At 38.9% G+C, this 22534-nt stretch overlaps 1 protein-coding gene across 3 annotated transcripts in view; it reads left to right on the top strand.

Annotated features, from left to right (window-relative positions):
* The window catches only part of LOC133631151 (piezo-type mechanosensitive ion channel component 2), a 258049-nt gene that overhangs the window by 220145 nt on the left and 15370 nt on the right, over window positions 1-22534 (top strand). For all 3 annotated transcript variants that reach the window (XM_062023258.1, XM_062023257.1, XM_062023256.1), the window contains 11 exons: window positions 913-1171; window positions 3875-4054; window positions 4133-4451; window positions 13095-13227; window positions 13315-13462; window positions 13534-13745; window positions 13827-13985; window positions 15534-15681; window positions 15789-15977; window positions 17223-17315; window positions 22053-22222. In XM_062023258.1, coding sequence (XP_061879242.1) covers window positions 913-1171; window positions 3875-4054; window positions 4133-4451; window positions 13095-13227; window positions 13315-13462; window positions 13534-13745; window positions 13827-13985; window positions 15534-15681; window positions 15789-15977; window positions 17223-17315; window positions 22053-22222 — 2010 coding nt within the window. The remainder of the gene's footprint in view (window positions 1-912; window positions 1172-3874; window positions 4055-4132; window positions 4452-13094; window positions 13228-13314; window positions 13463-13533; window positions 13746-13826; window positions 13986-15533; window positions 15682-15788; window positions 15978-17222; window positions 17316-22052; window positions 22223-22534) is intronic.

Below are 22534 nucleotides of genomic sequence, written 5' to 3'. Positions count from 1 at the left end.
ATTACAACACTTTATGTACATATTTATATACAGATTTGAACAATAAGTTATTCACTGAAATATATTTATCAATTGTGGTTGTTACAAAAAATATATCTTATAAAATATAAAAGCTAAAATGTCTCAAAGCTCTGCCCCTTTAATTAGTGCATACTAAATAATTTAACTTTAGCCTACTACTACAACCATATTATTTACCAGCAACATAAAGTGAAACAGAGGCAGAGGTGTCCTGCCACAGTCAGTAACAAATAAACAGAAAACAGTAGTGGTGGTAGATAGACACAGAGCTTCATCAAACATCTGATCCACTGAACAAAGAGCTCCCAAAATCTTGAACTTTAGACTGCCATCAGTTTTACTCCCTACACTTAACCATGTGTTTCCTACTGCCTGCAGACTTTGCACCCTTTGTTATATACACATGTTGTGTTTCTAATATAAATACATTTAATAAAGTCAAATACAAATAAGGCAACAAGAGAAGTATCCTACACTTCTCTTTTGTAAAGTAAATCTGAACAGCCGATATGGGCATCTACATCAACTATATGATTTGCCTGAGAAGCTGGAGAGGACAAAAAAAAAATATATATATATATATATATATATATATATATATATATATATATATATATATATATATATATATATATATATATATATATATATATATATATATATATATAATTATTTTTTATTTTATTTTTTTTTTATTTTTTTTATTTGTGGCGGACGTAATTCTTTCGTGGCGGGCCGCCACAAATAAATGAATGTGTGGGAAACACTGATTGGTTATGAAAACACTCAACTTTGCAGTAGCAGCAAGTTTGACTATGATAAAGTAGTGGACTTCGATCAGTACCCTGAGGTGCACCACTTTTGAGCATTCTCCTACTTCTGCCTTCCAAGGATGTTTTATGACGAGGAGCTGGACCATTCAGAAAAGTTCTACAAAACTCAGCCGCTGGTTCTGCAACTGGGCTACGCGCTCTACAACATGCTGGTGGCGCACTCGGAGATGGTGTGCTACCTGGTCATCATCATCAACAACATGGTGTCGGCCAATTTTGCCACCTTGGTTCTTCCCGTTACCATCTTCCTGTGGGCCATGCTGTCTGTGCCGCGCCCCAGCAAGCGCTACTGGATGACCGCCATCGTCTACACTGAGGTAGAGTGGACTGGTCTCAGAAACGAGTAACTTCCTGTCAGTCTGTATTTCATATGATCTAGTACTTATATTGTAACTTTTAAGCATCATGTTGCTGTCAAACCATATTTAGTTTAAATGCACATTATTGACTGTAGTGGTTTATGTTCTTGTGAACACGTTACATCAAAGCAGGGTTCTTAAAGAGGAACTGCACTTTTTGGGGAATTTCATCATTCACAATCCCTATGTAAGACAGGAACACATATGTCTTTCTTTTTTTATGCGTTGTAATTTGTACCATACGCCAAGTACGAGGTGGCCAACAATGAAGCTAATGGGAGTCGTATATTGCGCCCATAAAGCCCTCTAAAAACATTCAACATCCACCAATGCTCCGTTTACATGTCGTGACCTGCATATTAACCAAGTGTTAGCAATGGTATTTTAATCTTTATCTTGATTTGATCAGTTTAACAGGATAAATCTTGCCAAATTATATTAAAAACAAAGATTATTATCAAGGCTTATGTCAGACTGATTACAAAAATACATACTAATCAAGTATACTGCACAAAATGGACTCAAAAAAGTGATTAATAAGAAATTGACATGCAATTATTCAATGCTATAATAAATCAATTCTAGCTAAATTAGGAATAAATCATGTTTTTAAAGGCCTACTGAAATGAAATGTTCTTATTTAAATGGGGATATTAGGTCCATTCTATGTGTCATACTTGATCATTTCGCGATATTGCCATATTTTTGCTGAAAGGATTTAGTAGAGAACATCGACGATAAAGTTTGCAACTTTTGGTCGCTGATAAATAAAAAGCCTTGCCTGTACCGGAAGTAGCGTGACGTCACAGGTTGTGGAGCTCCTCACATCTGCATATTGTTTACAATCATGGCCACCAGCAACGAGAGCGATTCGGACCGAGAAAGCGACGATTACCCCATTAATTTGAGCGAGGATGAAAGATTCGTGGATGAGGAAAGTGAGAGTGAAGGATTAGAGTGCAGTGCAGGACCCCAGGATGTATCTTTTTTCGCTCTGACCCTAACTTAGGTACAAGGGCTCATTGGATTCCACACTTTCTCCTTTTTCTATTGTGGATCACAGATTTGTATTTTAAACCACCTCGGATACTATATCCTCTTGAAAATGAGAGTCGAGAACACGAAATGGACATTCACAGTGACTTTTATCCACGACAATACATCGGCGAAACACTTTAGCTACGGAGCTAATGTGATAGCATCATGCTTAACTGCAGATAGAAACAGAAGAAATAAGCCCCTGACTGGAAGGATAGACAGAAGATCAACAATACTATTTTTACTTCTACTATCAGGAGACACCGAACCAAACCCTGGACCTGTAACCACACGGTTAATGCTGTCCCGCCTGGCGAAGCCTAGCTATGCTGTTGCTAACGACGCTATTGAAGCTAACTTAGCTACGGGACCTCGACAGAGCTATGCTAAAAACATTAGCTCTCCACCTACGCCAGCCCTCATCTGCTCATCACCACCCGTGCTCACCTGCGTTCCAGCGATCGACGGCGCGACGGTTGGACTTCATCATCGGTGTGGTCGGCGGCTAGCGTCAGATAGCGCGTCTGCTATCCAAGTCAAAGTCCTCCTGGTTGTGTTGCTGCAGCCAGCCGCTAATACACCGATCCCACCTACAGCTTTCTTCTTTGCTGTCGCCATTGTTCATTAAACAAATTGCAAAAGATTCACCAACACAGATGTCCAGAATACTGTGGAATTTTGAGATGAAAACAGACGCACAATCCGTGAAGTCACGCGCAAACGTCATCATACCGAGACGTTTTCAGCCGGATATTTCCCGGGAAATTTAAAATGTCACTTTATAAGTTAACCCGGCCGTATTGGCATGTGTTGCAATTAGGGATGTCCGATAATGGCTTTTTGCCGATATCCGATATTCCGATATTGTCCAACTCTTTAATTACAGATACCGATATCAACCGATACCGATATCAACCGATATATGCAGTCGTGGAATTAACACATTGTTATGCCTAATTTGGACAACCAGGTATGGTGAAGATAAGGTACTTTAAAAAATAAATAAATAAATAAGATAACTAAATTAAAAACATTTTCTTGAATAAAAAAGAAAGTAAAACAATATAAAAACAGTTACATAGAAACTAGTAATTAATGAAAATGAGTAAAATTAACTATTAAAGGTTAGTACTATTAGTGGAGCAGCAGCACGCACAATCATGTGTGCTTACGGACTGTATCCCTTGCAGACTGTATTGATATATATTGATATATAATGTAGGAACCAGAATATTGATAACAGAAAGAAATGGGGGGAGGGAGGTTTTTTGGGTTGGTGCACTAATTGTAAGTGTATCTTGTGTTTTTTATGTTGATTTAATAAAAAATAATAATAATTAAAAAAAAAAAAACGATACAGACAATAAAAAAAACGATACCGATAATTTCAGATATTACATTTTAACGCATTTATCGGCCGATAATATTGGCAGGCCGATATTATCGGACATCCCTAGTTGCAATGTTAAGATTTCATCATTGATATATAAACTATCAGACTGCGTGGTCGCTAGTAGTGGCTTTCAGTAGGCCTTTAAATAAACGGTCAATAATATTTAAGTACAGAGTGTGTAATATTGAATGATAAAAAAACATTTTATGTCCTAATCTTACGCTCCTTAGGTCACCATCGTCATCAAGTACTTCTTCCAGTTTGGTTTCTTCCCCTTCAACCAGAACAAAATAGGCAAGGACAAACCCTACCACCCTCCCAACATCATCGGCGTTGAGAAAAAGGACGGTTACGTCCACTACGACCTGGTCCAGTTACTGGCGCTCTTCTTCCATAGATCCATCTTGAAGGTGTTCTTTGCGCACAATTTCACTACTTTCCCTTTTTTTGAACATTTGCCATTGAACATCTCCTGTCCTCCCCCGCAGTGCCACGGCCTCTGGGACGAGGAAGACCCCAAGGAGAGGAAGGAGCAGCCCCGTCAGAGCGAGTCGGAAGACGAAGGGAGGGAAAAGGACGAGAGCGAAAGGGAGTCGGAAGCCGCCTCCTCGCTGGTCTGCAAGAGGCGTGGCTCCACTCAAACCTTGAGGTCCATAAACTTTGGTACCTCTGTGGAGTCGGGGCACGTCCAGCTGCACAACCCGCAGCAGCCCACCTACCAGCGCCGTACCAGTGGAGCTTCGTACATCTCGCACATCTCGCACACCTCGCACAGATCTCAGCATTCGTCTGCACCATCGAAGCGAGGTGAGGCCGTCTTTGAAGGGCTATGATGTTTGTTTCTATATTCCCTTCAATGCTGGGTTCATGTAGATCAGGGGTCACCAACGCGGTGCCCGCGGGCACCAGGTAGCCCGTAAGGACCAGATGAGTAGCCCGCTGGCCTGTTCTAAAAATAGCTCAAATAGCAGCACTTACCAGTGAGCTGCCTCTATTTTTTAAATGTTATTTATTTACTAGCAAGCTGGTCTCGCTTTGCCCGACATTTTTAATTCTAAGAGAGACAAAACTCAAATAGAATTTGAAAATCCAAGAAAATATTTTAAAGACTTGGTCTTCACTTGTTTAAATAAATTCATTCATTTTTTGACTTTGCTTCTTATAACTTTCAGAAAGACAATTTTAGAGAAAAAATACAACCTTAAAAAAGATTTTAGGATTTTTAAACACATATACCTTTTTACCTTTTAAATTCCTTCCTTTTCTTTCCTGACAATTTAAATCAATGTTCAAGTAAAAAAAAAAGTTTTTATTGTAAAGAATAATAAATAGATTTTAATTTAATTCTTCATTTTAGCTTTTTTTTTTCCCGACGAAGAATATTCGTGAAATATTTCTTCAAACTTATTATGATTAAAATTCAAAAAAATTATTCTGGCAAATCCAGAAAATCTGTAGAATCAAATTTAAATCTTATTTCAAAGTCTTTTGAATTTTTTTTTAAATTTTTGTTCTGGAAAATCTAGAAAAAATAGTCATTTGTCTTTGTTAGAAATATAGCTTGGTCCAATTTGCTATATACTCTAACAAAGTGTAGATTGGATTTTAACCTATTTAAAACATGTCATCAAAATTCTAAAATTAATCTTAATCAGGAAAAATTACTAATGATGTTCCATAAATTATTTTTTTAAGTTTTTGTCTTCTTTTTTTTTGGTTGAATTTTAAAGAGTCGAAATTGAAGACAAACTATGTTTCAAAATTTAATTGTCATTTTTTTCGTGTTTTCTCCTCTTTTAGACCGTTCAATTATTAATAATAACATAGAGTTAAAGGTAAATTGAGCAAATTGGCTATTTCTGGCAATTTATTTAAGTGTGTATCAAACTGGTAGCCCTTCGCATTAATCAGTACCCAAGAAGTAGCTCTTGGTTTCAAAAAGGTTGGTGACCCCTGATGTAGATCAGTCAATCAAATCCATCCAGTCATCCATTTTCTACCACTTGTCCCTTTCGGGGTCGCGGGGGTTGCTGGAGCTTATCTCAGCTGCATTCGGGCGATAGGCACACTGCAAGAAGTCAGTGTTCAAAAACAAGAAAAGAAAAAAAAAATGAGGGGTATTTTATTTGAACTAAGCAAAATTATCTGCCAAAGAACAGGAAAATTTGGCTTGTTAAGACATTCCAAAACAAGTAAAATTAGCTAACCTCAATGAACCCAAAAATACCTTAAAATAAGTATATTCTCACTAATAACAAGTGCACTTTTCTTGATAGAAAAAAAAAAGAGACCTTTTTGCTCAATATGTTGAAAAATATTCTTAAATGAAGTAAATGCCAGTGCCATTATCTTGACATAATGATATGCGCTCGGCATTACATTTCTTGAAACCAGCAAACTTATACTAAAAACTAGGTTACTGTTCTTAATGGAAAGGCAACAAGGCAAGCGCTTGTTACTCTCGGGGTCTCCTAGCCGCTCAGGCAAATCATATGGTCTAAAAATGCATTTTTCCATCGATAACATGACATCATCGCGCCAAGTGCGTGTTCTCTCAGTCAATGAGTGCGCATATATACAGCCCGGCCCCTGGCCCAATTTTTTTTTATTGTGCATGCGGCTCTTTAGCGCCGCCCTAGTGGCTCTCTGGAGATTTTTCAAAAATGTATGAAGAATGGAAAAAGATGAGGGGAAAAAAATCTATTTCTTTGTTTTAGTATGGTTTCTGTAGGAAGACAAACATGACACAAACCTCCCTAATTGTTATAAAGCACACTGTTTATATTAAACATGCTTCACTGATTCGAGTATTTGGCGAGCGCCGTTTTGTCCTACTAATTTTGGCAGTCCTTGAACTCACCGTAGTTTGTTTACATTTATAACTTTCTCCGACTTTCTAGGACGTGTTTTATGCCACTTCTTTTTATGTCTCATTTTGTCCACCACACTTTTAACGTTGTGCATGAATGCACAAAGGTGAGTTTTGTTGATGTTATTGACTTGTGTGGAGTGCTAATCAGACATATTTGGTCACTGCATGACTGCAAGCTAATCGATGCTAACATGCTATTTAGGCTAGCGATATGTACAATAATATTGCATCATTATGCCTCATTTGTAGGTATATTTGAGGTCATTTAGTTTCCTTTAAGTCCTCTTAATTAAATTTATATCTCATGACACATGTAATATGGCTTTTAATTTTTTGCGGCTCCAGACAGATTTGTTTGGCTCTTTCAACATTTTGGGTTGCCGACCCCTGTTCTAGTTTCAAGCATGTTTTACTCAATATAGGTCATCAAATCTCAGCAACAAGCTGTAATATCTTACTGAGATCATTTAGGACCAAAACACTTAAAACAAGTAAAACACTCTAACATAAAATCTGCTTAGTGAGAAGAATTATCTTATCAGACAGAAAATAAGCAAATATCACCCTTATTTGAGATATTCAGTCTTACTTAGATTTCAGTTTTTGCAGTGCAGGGTACACCCTGGACAAGTCGCCACCTCATCGCAGGGCCAACACAGATATACAGACAACATTCACAAATCCTAAAAATTTAAAAAATCCTCCTGGAAACAAAACAAAAAAAAAAGACACTTTACCAGGTAAATTTTATGATTCTTCTTTTAATGAAAACCACGTATGTGCAATAGTGCTCGAAAGTCCACGTGATTTTGCAACGCATCGTGGGGCTGGGTGGCCATACTTGTTGGATTAACTCGTTGTTTACGTTGTGAAAGCGAGCAACAAACCGGATTAAAATGGTTCGTACAAAATACAAAAAAAAACATACGACCGTACCGAGACAAACTATAACCTGTTCCAAAGGCTCGCTGCCTGGAAAAAATACAAAAAATGGTTTAATTGACTCATATAAGCTATGAGCACGTCCGATGGGCGAGTGATTTGAATCAAGTAAAGGTGCCGCTAAATTTGTCTATATTTCGTCAACGGAATCCGTTCAAATTCCGGTGAAGAATTTCAGAATACAAATTCTGTTAAGGCACATTGCCCTATGTTCAAATTGCACATAAACTACGACTTCCATCTCTTATGTCCGAGATGCGTGAGGTCCCAGGTAGAGATGTCTGATAATGGCTTTATTGCCGATATTCCGATATTCCAACTCTTAATTACCGATTCCGATATCAACCGATACCGATATATACAGTCGTGGAATTAACACATTATTATGCCTAATTTTGTTGTGATGCCCCGCTGGATGCATTAAACAATGTAACAAGGTTTTCCAAAATAAATCAACTCAAGTTATGGAAAAAAATGCCAACATGGCACTGCCATATTTATTATTGAAGTCACAAAGTGCATTATTTTTTTTAACATGCCTCAAAACAGCAGCTTGGAATTTGGAACATAACATGAGGAGGTTGAGGTGGGGGGTAAGAGAGTAGCGGGGGATGTATATTGTAGCGTCCCGGAAGAGTTAGTGCTGCAAGGGGTTCTGGGTATTTGTTCTGTTGTGTTACGGTGCGGATGTTCTCCCGATATGCGTTTGTCATTCTTGTTTGGTGTGGGTTCACAGTGTGGCGCATATTTGTAACTGTGTTAAAGTTGTTTATACGGTCACACTCAGTGTGACCTGTATGGCTGTTGACCAAGTATGCCTTGCATTCACTTGTGTATGTCAAAAGCTGTAGATATGTGATTGGACCGGCACGCAAAGGCAGTGCCTTTAAGGTTTATTGGCGCTCTGTACTTCTCCCTACGTTCGTGTACCACAGGGGTCACCAACGCGGTGCCCGTGGGCACCAGGTAGCCCGTAAGGACCAGATGAGTAGCCCGCTGGCCTGTTCTAAAAATAGCTCAAATAGCAGCACTTACCAGTGAGCTGCCTCTATTTTTTAAATTGTATTTATTTACTAGCAAGCTGGTCTCGCTTTGCTCGACATTTTTAATTTTAAGAGAGACAAAACTCAAATAGAATTTTAAAATCCAAGAAAATATTTCAAAGACTTGGTCTTCACTAACTGACAAAGAAACAGATAACAGATTTGGTGTCCAGTTCAAAGTGAGACATGATTTATTTAAAAATGTGAGAGTTGACTTTTGTATTTTACATGAGTTATTTGTACAAACAAGGTGCAAAGTAATTCATGATTTGTAAAATTTTTTTAGTGGCTAGCTAGTTAAAATGGGATATTGTGATTTCACAAGACTGTCTTAGAAGTGATCATTTGAAAATGTTCAATTTGAAAAATGTGCACTTAGAGAAAATATAATAATAAAGTGTTGCATATTGATATTTATCTGTTTGTATATATATTTATTGTGAGAAATCATTGAGATGATCAGTGTTTCCACAAAGATAAATATCATTAATTATTAATAATAACATAGAGTTAAAGGTAAATTAAGCAAATAGGCTATTTCTGGCAATTTATTTAAGTGTTTATCAAACTGGTAGCCCTTCGCATTAATCAGTACCCAAAAAGTAGCTCTTGGTTTCAAAAAGGTTGGTGACCCCCTGGTGTACCACTACGTACAGCAGCGTTTTTAAAAAGTCATACATTTTACTTTTTGAAACCGATAATTTCCGAACCGATACCGATAATTTCCGATATTACATTTTAAAGCATTTATCGGTCGATAATATCGGCAGCCCGATATTATCGGACATCTCTAGTCCCAGGCCTGGTTTCATACTGTAAGCAGGGTTTCACGAAAAAACAAGCCAATTGTTACTTTTAAATACTTTGATCCATAATAATAATAATAATTTATTTTCGTGCTTAGCCATGACTAAAAGTAAACAGGAAACATGATTTTTACTGTATGTTGTTCATAACTGCGCTGCAGCTAGCTTAAAATCGTTTACAATCATTATGAGAGACAAGAAGACAAAAGGTGTTTGTTTGTTTTTTTCATTGTAATGTGTAAAAATTGGCTCCTTTCGCTGTGGATCGACTACTACCAGTCCAAAATAGTCGTAATCCCCCACGTAAGCATTCCATTCAGTTGTAAACAAATGTCATTCTGGTCAGTTTTTGTTTCTAACTCATTTTATTTGTTGGAGGCTAAATTGCAGAGTCTTTTAGGAATGGTTGAAAGGACGGTGTTGGGTGTGGGACACAGATTGTGTCGCAGACCACCTCCTCTGTTCGGGGATGGTTTTTCAATCTTGACATGGATTGCTTCCCTCACTCCTCTTTCGTACCATCCGTCTTCCCTTGTCCTATAATAATATTTACCTATAAAAACCCCATTGTTAAAGGTAAATTATTTTCATGTTGCTGCTGACGTTTAATTAAGTCCTCTTAAACCAGAGCACTTTTTTTTTCACATGTTCTTTTTCTGTTATGTTAGCTGAAGAATTGAGCACAGCTAAGTTTATTTTTAAAGAAGATTGGAGATAATATTTGACTTTTCTTATATTATTTTCAAGGCTTTTCCTAATTGTTATCTCAGAACACCTCTTATTAGGGATGTCCGAGAATGGCTTTTTGCCGATATCCGATATGCCGATATTGTCCAACTCTTTAATTACCGATACCGATATCAACCGATACCGATATCAACCGATACCGATAACAACCGATATCGATATCAACCGATATATACAGTCGTGGAATTAACACATTATTATGCCTAATTTGGACAACCAGGTATGGTGAAGATAAGGTACTTTTTAAAAAAATGAATCAAATAAAATAAGATACATAAATTAAAAACATTTTCTTGAATAAAAAAGAAAGTAAAACAATATAAAAACAGTTACATAGAAACTAGTAATTAATGAAAATTTGTAAAATTAACTGTTAAAGGTTAGTATTATTAGTGGACCAGCAGCACGCACAATCATGTGTGCTTACGGACTGTATCCCTTGCAGACTGTATTGATATATATTGATATATAATGTATGAACCAGAATAATAATAACAGAAAGAAACAACCCTTTTGTGTGAATGAGTGTAAATGGGGGGGGGGAGGTTTTTTGGGTTGGTGCACTAATTGTAAGTGTATCTTGTGTTTTTTATGTGGATTTAATAAAAAATAAAAAACGATACTGATTTTAAAAAAAAACGATACCGATAATTTCCGATATTACATTTTAACGCATTTATCGGCCGATAATATCGGCAGACCGATATTATCGGACATCTCTACCTCTTATTATGCAAAACCTACTTTTCTTACTCGTTGGTACCGTTTTTTTGGTATTTGGGATCCCCATTAGTCCTGAAAATTTTAAATCAAGCCATGGTGGAGATATTTAGTTACGTCAACAAATATTTCCATTTATGGGTTAGTTTACGGGCCAAACTATTTTGGGATATGAGTTTTGGTCCAAGCCCAACGCACTTACGAGTGAGGAGATTCCGACTGATGTGTTTGCTGGCAAATTTCACTTCACAATATACCCTGGCTGGATTTAAGATAAACATTTTACAAATGTTGAGCAAATGAATGACATTCATTCAAGTAAAACATTTTAAAAATGTTGCTGAATGACATTTTGACAATAAAATTGCATTTATGTCCAAATATCGGGCTCTTTGTTAAGTAATATAAATGATTAATCCAAATAGCAATTGGCTGTCAGGTTGAAGTACATGTTTCTAATGTTTACATGTTTGAATGCACTTTAGACTGGAGCTACTTGGCCAACAACACAATGCTATAAAACATGTTTTTATTGGTTGTTTAAACAGTGTTGACAGAGCATGTGGGGGGAAAATACGGACATTCACGCTGGGTGTTACGGACAATTGTGGACATACCATTGGGTTGAGTTTTTTCTTGCCCTGATGTAGGATCTGAGCCCAGGATGTCGTTGTGGCTTGTGCAGCCCTTTGAGACACTCATGATTTAGGGCTATATAAGTAAACATGGATTGATTGATTGAGACTTTTATTAGTAGCTTGCACAGTACAGTACATATTCCGTACAATTGACCACTAAATGGTAGCACCCGCATAAGTTTTTCAACTTGTTTAAGTCGGGGTACACGTTAATCAATTCATGGTATAAATATATACTATCAGCATAATACAGTCATCACACAAGTTAATCATCAGAGTATATACATTGAATTATTTACATTATTTACAATCCGGGGGGTAGGATGTGGAGGGGGTTAGGTTTGAATTGGTAGGATATGTACTGCGAGCGGTGAACATAGTGAGCTCAGAAAGCATAAGAACAAGTATATACATTTGAATATTTACATTTTATTAATTGCAATCAGATGTGGTGGGGGGGGGGGGGTTAGTCTAGGGTCGTAGTTGCCAGGAGGTGTTCTTTTAGTGCGGTTTTGAAGGAGGATAGAGATGCACTTTCTTTTACACCTGTTGGGAGTGCATTCCATATTGATGTGGCAGAGAAGGAGAATGAGTTAAGACTAGGGTTGTCCGATAATGGCTTTTTGCCGATATCCGATATTCCGATATTGTCCAACTCTTTAATTACCGATACCGATATCAACCGATACCGATATCAACCCATATATGCAGTCGTGGAATTAACACATTATTATGCCTAATTTGGACAACCATGTATGGTGAAGATAAGGTACTTTTTAAAAAATAATAATAAAATAAGATAACTAAATTAAAAACATTTTCTTAAATAAAAAAGAAAGTAAAACAATATAAAAACAGTTACATAGAAACTAGTAATTAATGAAAATGAGTAAAATTAACTTTTAAAGGTTAGTACTATTAGTGGAGCAGCAGCACGCACAATCATGTGTGCTTACGGACTGTATCCCTTGCAGACTGTATTGATATATATTGATATATAATGTAGGAACCAGAATATTGATAACAGAAAGAAATGGGGGGAGGGAGGTTTTTTGGGTTGGTGCACTAATTGTAAGTGTATCTTGTGTTTTTTATGTTGATTTAATAAAAAAACAAACAAAAAAAACAACGATACAGATAATAAAAAAACCGATACCGATAATTTCCGATATTACATTTTAACGCATTTATCTGCCAATAATATCGGCAGGCCGATATTATCGGACATCCCTAGTTAAGACCTTTGTTAGATCGGAATCTGGGTTTAACGTGGTTAGTGGAGCTCCCCCTGGTGTTGTGGTTATGGCGGTCATTTACGTTATGGAAGTAGTTTGACATGTACTTCGGTATCAGGGAGGTGTAGCGAATTTTATAGACTAGGCTCAGTGCAAGTTGTTGTACTCTGTCCTCCACCCTGAGCCAGCCCACTTTGGAGAAGTGGGTAGGAGTGAGGTGTGATCTGGGGTGGAGGTCTAGAAGTAACCTGGCTAGCTTGTTCTGGGATGTTTGGAGTCTAGATTTGAGGGTTTTGGAGGTGCATGCGTAATCGAAAAAGGGTTGAATGAGAGTTCCCGCTAGAATCTTCATGGTGCTTTTGATTGATTGATTGATTGACATACGTGTTTTTCCAAGAGGCAGCAGCGCTTTGTATATGACTCTAAACCTGACCATGGTCTCTACAGAAAGTACGGGCTCAGTTTGCAGCAGCCACAAAGACAGCAGCGAGGCCAGCGTCCATCAGAAGAGCAGGAAGCAGATGATCCTTGAGAAGCTGAAGGAACAGTTCTTCAAGGCCAAAGCTTTCATCTCAAAGAAGTATGACGTAGTTCCGCGAGTTCACCCCCTCCCCGCCTCACTATTCTTCATCTTGGATGATGATTGATGGTGTGTTTGTGTTTGAAGGTTCATGGAGGTCTACGTGCCCATGCGTCAGTTCTTCTACGACCTGATTCATCCTGAGTACAGCGCCGTGACCGACGTCTATGTGCTCATGTTTCTGGCCGACACGGTGGACTTCATCATCATCGTCTTCGGCTTTTGGGCCTTTGGCGTAAGTGTCGCTGTACACAAGAAAAACATTTCGTTTTGAGGACATCTTCAATGAACTTTGTGTCCTTTTAGAAACACTCCGCGGCGGACATCACTTCCTCTTTGTCCGAGGATCAGGTGCCGGGACCCTTCTTAGTCATGGTCCTGATCCAATTTGGCACCATGGTGGTAGACCGGGCCCTCTACCTGCGGAAGTCTGTCATGGGCAAAGTCATCTTCCAGGTCATCCTGGTCTTTGGCATCCACTTCTGGATGTTCTTCATCCTGCCAGGAGTCACCGAGAAGTAAGGACATGTTTGGCGTCTCAGCTTTGTGCTGCTTCCCAACGTGACTCATCAGTTCTGAAACCTCCTCTCTTTTTGAAGGCGTTTCAACAAGAACAAGGTGGCTCAGATGTGGTATTTTGTCAAGTGCATCTACTTCGGGCTGTCGGCCTATCAGATCCGCTGCGGCTATCCCACCCGCGTGCTGGGGAACTTCCTCACCAAGAGCTACAACTACGTCAACCTCTTCCTCTTCCAAGGGTAAGTTGGAAAATAAATAGGACTCAAAAGTGGTGATTTTACAAGAAAAGCTCGACTGTGAAAATGAAGAGGAATTGTTGTAGCTTTACCAGACAAGAAGTCATAAAACATATAAATAATGTTAGTTATGTAAAAATGTTAACACTAAAATAGCTCTAAAAATTTAGTTTTGTGAGGAAAGTTCATGAAAAAGTCAGAGTAATGAATCCATAAATGTATTATATTTAGAGGTGTCCGATAATGGCTTTTTTGCCGATATCCAATATTCCGATATTGTCCAACTCTTAATTACCGATTCCGATATCAACCGATACCGATATATACAGTCGTGGAATTAACACATTATTATGCCTACCGGTAATTTTGTTGTGATGCCCCGCTGGATGCATTAAACAATGTAACAAGGTTTTCCAAAATAAATCAACTCAAGTTATGGAAAAAAATGCCAACATGGCACTGCCATATTTATTATTGAAGTCACAAAGTGCATTATTTTTTTTTTATCATGCCTCAAAACAGCAGCTTGGTTCACAGTGTGGCGCATATTTGTAACAGTGTTAAAGTTGTTTATACAGCCGCCCTCAGTGTGACCTGTATGGCTGTTGACCAAGTATGCCTTGCATTCACTCGTGTGTGTGAAAAGCCGTAGATATTATGTGACTGGGCCGGCACGCAAAGGCAGTGCCTTTAAGGTTTATTACTTCTCCCTACTTCCGTGTACACAGCGGCGTTTTAAAAATTCATGAATTTTACTTTTTGAAACCGATACCGATCATTTCCGATATTACATTTTAAAGCATTTATCGGCCGATAATATCGGCCGTCCGATATTATCGGACATCCCTAATTATATTTGTTCATTTATTGTGAATAGTACAACCTTTTTGCGTTTTTTTAAATTTTTCTTCATTATGACTCGTCACTTATTCAAGTAGTGTAAGTGCTAGTAAGAACAAATTGTTATTAATATTCATTCATTTATTTATTTATTTACAAGTACATTATTATAATAATGATCAGTAGTAGTAATAATTTGTTATGATAATTTTAATGGTAATATTGTTATTTATTTAATAATAAGAATAACAATATATTGTGTTTATTGATAAGGATTCATGATTATCATTCTTATTTGTTTAATGATATTTTATTATTTGTGTTAATGATAATAATTCATTATTGTAATAATTGTTTATATTTATTATATAATTTATAGTGTGTTTATTAAATAAGTTAATGCTGCTGATAATAATTCATTATTAATGATAAGAATTATTTACCATGTTGTTTAAATAATTTATCTTCCATCCATTCATCCATTTTCTACCGCTTATTCCCTTATCTTGTTTTTGTTTATTCAGTAATTAAGTGTTACTAGTAATAATTATTTATTAATTCAATAATTATATATTATTATCAATAATAATCATATTTATGTATTTAAATGGTGACTATAATAAATAACAGCAAATAATAATAATAATGATGATGATAGCAACTGATAACTAGAGAAAATAGTAATAATTAATTTTAGAGAAATTGTTGCAGGTTCCGGATGGTTCCGTTCCTTACAGAGCTTCGAGCCGTGATGGACTGGGTGTGGACGGACACGTCGTTGTCTCTGTCCAGCTGGATCTGCGTTGAAGACATCTACGCTCACATCTTTATCCTCAAATGCTGGCGAGAGTCTGAGAAGGTAATTCTGTCGACTCGTGACATTTTAAAATCCAGTCGGGTGAAAAATTAGATGACATTTAAACTTGTTCATTCATTTGTCTTCCTGAATGGTTTTCCCTCGGACAGAAGTATCCCCAGCCGCGCGGCCAGAAGAAGAAGAAGGTGGTGAAGTACGGCATGGGGGGGATGATCGTGATGCTGCTGATCTGCATCGTCTGGTTCCCACTGCTCTTCATGTCGATTGTCAAGTCGGTTGCCGGCGTGGTCAACGCCCCGCTGGACGTCTCCTTCGAGATCACCCTGGCCGGCTTTCAGGTGAGGCAAAAAGACTTAATCCAAAAGTCCTTCATTAAGAAGCCTTGTAGTTTTTGATTGATTGATTGAGACTTTTGTTAGTAGGTTGCACAGTGAAGTACATATTCCGTGCAATTGACCACTAAATGGTAACACCCGAATAAGTTTTTCAACTTGTTTAAGTCGGGGTCCACTTAAATTGATTCATGATACAGATATATACTATCATATATACTATCATCATAATACAGTCATCACACAAGATAATCACATTGAATTATTTACAATCAGGGGTGTGGAGGGGGTGGGGGGTAGGATATGGACAGCAAGTAGTGGACATAGAGAGAGAGAGAGAGAGAGAGAGAGAGAGAGATCAGAAGGCATAAGAAAAAGTATCTGCATTTGATTGTTTACATTTGATGATTAGCAGGTGGGAGGGTGTTAGTTTAGGGTTGTAGCTGCCTGGAGGTGAACTTTTATTGCGGTTTTGAAGGAGGATAGAGATGCCCTTTCTTTTATACCTGTTGGGAGTGCATTCCACATTGATGTGGCATAGAAAGAGAATGAGTTAAGACCTTTGTTAGTTCAGAATCTGGGTTTAACGTGGTTAGTGGAGCACCCCCTGGTGTTGTGGTTATGGCGGTCATTTACGTTAAGGAAGTAGTTTGACATGTACTTCGGTATCAGGGAGGTGTAGCGGATTTTATAGACTAGGCTCAGTGCAAGTTGTTTAACTCTGTCCTCCACCTTGAGCCAGCCCACTTTGGAGAAGTGGGTAGGAGTGAGGTGGGATCTGGGGTGGAGGTCTAGAAGTAACCTGACTAGCTTGTTCTGAGATGTTTGGAGTTTAGATTTAAGGGTTTTGGAGGTGCTAGGGTACCAGGAGGTGCATGCGTAATCGAAAAAGGGTTGAACGAGAGTTCCCGCCAGAATCCTCAAGGTGCTTTTGTTGACCAGAGAGGAAATTCTGTAGAGAAATCTCGTTCGTTGGTTAACCTTTTTGATTACCTTGGTTGCCATTTTATCACAGGAAAGGTTAGCCTCTAGAACGGAACCTAGGTAGGTGACCTCATCTTTCCTGGTGATAACAATGTCACCTACTTTTATGGTGAAGTCATTGACTTTCTTAATGTTGATGTGTGACCCAAACAGGATGGATTCTGTTTTACCCAAGTGTATGGATAGCACCCAAGTGTATGGATATCACCCAAGTGTATGGATAGTAACTATGTCTTCGTGAATGAATGTCCTCTTTTTACATCACAGCCTATCTTCACCATGAGCGCTCAGCAAAAACAACTGCAGAATGTCACCGAAGAGGAGTTTCAACGTTTAAAGAAATTGTACAGTCTTGACGATGTGAGTACATCACTCCTGTCTCTATCGTCATCTCCACTAAATAATTGTTTCAGTCATTGGTTCGGTTTGTGTTAGTGTCTAATGCGTCAGCCACAATGATACATTTTGTGTAGGGATGTCCGATAATGGCTTTTTGCCGATATCCGATATGCCGATATTGTCCAACTCTTTAATTACAGATACCGATATCAACCGATACCGATATCAACCGATATATGCAGTCGTGGAATTAACACATTATTATGCCTAATTTGGACAACCAGGTATGGTGAAGATAAGGAACTTTTTTTAAAAATGAATCAAATAAAATAAGATAAATAAATTAAAAACATTTTCTTGAATAAAAAAGAAAGTAAAACAATATAAAACCAGTTACATAGAAACTAGTAATTAATGAAAATTTGTAAAATTAACTGTTAAAGGTTAGTATTATTAGTGGACCAGCAGCACGCACAATCATGTGTGCTTACGGACTGTATCCCTTGCAGACTGTATTGATATATATTGATATATAATGTAGGAAGCAGAATATTAATAACAGAAAGAAACAACCCTTTTGTGTGAATGAGTGTAAATGGGGGAGGGAGTTTTTTTGGGTTGGTGCAGTAATTGTAAGTGTATCTTGTGTTTTTTATGTGGCTTTAATAAAAAAAAATTAAAAAAAATGAGAAAAAAAACGATACTGATAATAAAAAAAACGATACCGATAATTTCCGATATTACATTTTAACGCATTTATCGGCCGATAATATCGGCAGACCGATATTATCGGACATCTCTAATTTTGTGCATGAAAGATGCCAAAATCCAATGTTAAATTTGATGTGGTATTGCATCGGTTCACATACAATACCACTATTTGAGCCTTGAACATTGGCCAATACAATATCAACAGGAATCATATATACTATATACTATTATTTTGCAGTGTCGATTGTTAGAAAAGATTTGATCAAGTGAAATTACTCCGAGAGGAGAGAACAGTGGTAGGTATGAAAAACACTAATCTATTAACTGTCTGGCATGTATTTATACTGTCTTTAAGTTGAAATGGAGTGGTAATTGTTTTCTGGCAATACCTAAATTAATAAATTAAGCTCAAGACGCAGTAAATTTGATGATGCGGACATGTTTGTTACTGGATACTTTCAAATACGCTTCCTATTTAGAGACTTTATGTGTAATATTATGCGACTTTAATTATTTGATACTTGTTTATTAGGGATGTCCGATAATGGCTTTTTGCCGATATCCGATATTCCGATATTGTCCAACTCTTTAATTACAGATACCAATATCAACCGATACCGATATCAACCGATATATACAGTCGTGGAATTAACACATTATTATGCCTAATTTAGACAACCATGTATGGTGAAGATAAGGTACTTTTAAAAAAAAATTATAAAATAAAATAAGATAAATAAATTAAAAACATTTTCTTGAATAAAAAAGAAAGTACAACAATATAAAAACAGTTACATAGAAACTAGTAATTAACGAAAATTTGTAAAATGAAGTGTTAAAGGTTAGTACTATTAGTGGACCAGCAGCACGCACAATCATGTGTGCTTACGGACTGTATCCCTTGCAGACTGTATTGATATATATTGATATATAATGTAGGAACCAGAATATTAATAACAGAAAGAAACAACCCTTTTGTGTGAATGAGGAGGGAGGTTTTTTGGGTTGGTGCATTAATTGTAAGTGTATCTTGTGTTTTTTATGTTGATTTAATTAAAAACAAAAACAAAAAAACAAAAAAAACGATACCGATAATAAAAAAAACGATACCGATAATTTCCGATATTACATTTTAACGCATTTATCGGCCGATAATATCGGTAGGCCGATATTATTGGACATCCCTATTGTTTATATTTACAAATGTGCTGTTTTAGACAACAATATTGTTTAATTAAGGACATTTATTACGTATGTCTAGCTTGTGCTGCTAACTACCAGTAGCCTATCATGTTTACCTTTGTAAATGCCATCCATCCATCCATTTTCTAACGCTTGTCCCTTACGGGGTGGCGGGGGGTGCCCAGCTGCACACGGGCGGAAGGCGGGGTACACCCTGGACTAGTCGCCACCTCATCGCAGGGCCAACACAGATAGACAGACACCATTCAGTGCACAATTCATTCACTAGGGCCAATTTAGTGTTGCCAATCAACCTATCCCCAGGTGCATGTCTTTGGAGGTGGGAGGAAGCCGGAGGACCCGGAGGGAACCCATGCAGTCACGGGGAGAACATGCGAACCAGAAAGATCACAGAAAGATCCCAAGCCCAGGATCGAACCCAGGACCTTTGTATTGTGAGGCACACGCACCAACCCCTGTTCCACCGTGCTGCCTCCCTTTGTAAATGATTTGACTAAAATACAAGAAAAGACCAACCTTGTGTGTTTATTGGAGGATATTTAGATATTAACTGGCTGTCCAAATTTACATAAATAAAAACACATTTTTGTTTGTGTAGCTGGTTGTTTTTTGCGGATATCAGACCAATACCTGATATCAATATCGAATCGAGACACCTCAAGTATCAATATAAGCTAGCTTTGTGTCGTAGGTGACAAAGTAATTTAATGTTATATCTAATAATAAAGCTAATTAATAATTACTAAAGTTTTCATCCATCCATCTTCTTCCACTTATCCGAAGTTGGGTCGCGGGGGCAGCAGCCTAAGTAGAGAAGCTCCTACCGGTTGGACGTTCCCTAAACATCTCCCCAGGGAGGCGTTCTGGGGGCATTCTGACTAGATGCCTGATCCACCTCATCTGGCTCCCCTCAATGAGGAGCAGCAGCAACTTTACTTTGGGCTACTTGTGAATGACAAAACTTCTTACCCTATCTCTAAGGGAAACTAATTTCAACCTCTTGTACCCGTGATCTTGTCCTTTTGGTCATAACCCAAAGCTCATGACCATAGGTGAGGATAGGGAAGTAAATCAACCGGTAAATTGAGAGCTTTGCCTTCCGGCTCAGCTACTTCTTCACCACAACGGATCGATACAGAGCCCGCATCACTACAGACTTTGTACTGATCTGCCTGTAGATCTCACGATCCACTCTTTCCTCACTCGTGAACAAGACTCCGGGGTACTTAAACTCCTCCACTTGGGGTAGGATCTCCTCCCCAACCCGGAGATGGCACTCCACCCTTTTCCGGGCAAGAACCATGGACTCAGACTTGGAAGTGCGGATTTTCATCCCAGTCTCTTCATATTCAGCTTTGAACTGAACGAGTGAGAGCTGAAGATCCTGGCCAGATGAAGCCAGCAGGTCCACATGATAAGCAAAACACTGAGACCTTATCCTGCAGTCGCCAAACCGGATCATCTCAACACCGGACTTCACCTAGAAATGTTGACAAAGGGTAGCCCTGGTGGAGTCCAACCCTCACTGGAAACGGTTCTGACTTACTGCAGGCAATGCGGACCAAGTTTTGACACAGGGAGCGGAGCACCACAATCACGCGGTCCGATACCCCATACTCTCTGAGCACTCTCCACAGGACATCCCGAGGGACGCGGTCGAATGCCTTCTCCCAGTCCACAAAACACATGTAGACTGTTTGGCAAACTCCCATGCTCCCTCAAGGATCCTGTCGAGAGTATAGTTTTGGTCTACACTTCCACGACCAGGACAAAAATCACACTGCTCCTCCTGAATCCGAGGTTCAATTATCGGGCATAACCTCCTTTCCAGAAAACCTGAATAGACCTTACCGGGAAGGCTGAGGAGTGTGATCCCACAATAGTTGGAACACACCCTACGGTTCCCCCTTTTTAAATAGCGGAACCACCACGCCAGTCTGCTAATCCAGAGGTACCGCCCCTGATGTCAATGCAATTCTGCAGAGTCTTGTCAACCACGACAGCCCCACCTTCCTTAAGGAACTCCGGGAGAATCTCATCTACCCCTAGGCCTTGCCACCGAGGAGCTTCTTAACTACCTTGGCCCCGGAAATAGGAGAGCCCACCACAAATTCCCCAGGCACTGCTTCCTCACTGGAAGACATGTAGGTGGGATTGAGGAGGTCTTTGAAGTATTCCTTCCAGCGATACACAACGACGTCAATAGCACACCGTCCCCACTATACACTGTGTTGACAGTGCACTGCTTCCCCCTCCTGAGGCGGCGGATGGTGGTCCAGAATCGCTTCAAAGTCGTCCGGAAGTCGTTCTCCATGGAGTTTATGCCTCTGCAACTGCTAAAACCGTACACCGCTTGGCCTGTCTGTACCCGTCCGCTGCCTCCGGACTCCCATGAGCGAAAAAGAACCCCTTACCGAAGGTGTCCACCAGCGAATTTTGGGATTACTGCCCTGGCAAGCACAGACCACCTTACTTACGGCCACAGCTCCGATCTGCTGCCTCAACAATAGAGGCACGGAACATGGTCCACTCGGACTCAATGTCCAGCGCCTCCCTCGTAACGCGTTCAACGTTCTTCCGGAGATGGGAATTGAAACTCTCTCTGACAGGAGACTCTGCCAGACACAATGCGTTCGGTCCTGCCGTTCTGTCCGGCATCCTCCCCCACCATCGGAGCAGACTCACCACCATGTGGTGATTGGTTGAAAGCTACTGAAGTTTATTCCTAGAATGTGCAGACAGCCAGTAAAAATTAACTCTTGTCTGAAAATGGCCCCGAGGCCACATATTGGACATCCCTGGTTTAATCATTTTTTTCCTGCCACTGACTTGTTTCACAACTAGAGGGCACTGGAGTGGCTGGACAGCTACACGGCGGGCGACCTTATCATCGCCGAGCTTAAGGGCAGCTCCAACTCGTTGTGGACCATCAGTCCTCCCAGCAGGAACGCCCTAATGGACATGTTAGGCTTAGACGAGGACTTTCCCATCACCGTGTCCTGGTCTATGCAACGGTACGCTGACAGTTGTTCTTTTTTTCTACAAACCCCAAAACCAGTGAATTTGGCAGGTTGTGTAAATCGTACATAAAAACAGAATACAATGATTTGCAAATCCTTTTCAACCTATCTTCAATGGAATAGACTGCAAAGACAAGATACTTAACGTTCGAACTGGAAAACATTGGGTTGTTTTTTTTTCCAAATATTAGCTCATTTGGAATTTGATGCCTGCAACATGTTTCAAAAAAGCTGGCACAAGGGACAAAAAAAGACTGATAAAGTTGAGGATTGCTCATCAAACACTTATTTGGAACATCCCACAGA

The sequence above is a fragment of the Entelurus aequoreus genome, linkage group LG16, assembly GCF_033978785.1.
Source record: "Entelurus aequoreus isolate RoL-2023_Sb linkage group LG16, RoL_Eaeq_v1.1, whole genome shotgun sequence".
In the NCBI taxonomy this organism is placed as follows: domain Eukaryota; kingdom Metazoa; phylum Chordata; class Actinopteri; order Syngnathiformes; family Syngnathidae; genus Entelurus; species Entelurus aequoreus.
This window is presented reverse-complemented; position numbering and strand designations above follow the sequence as displayed.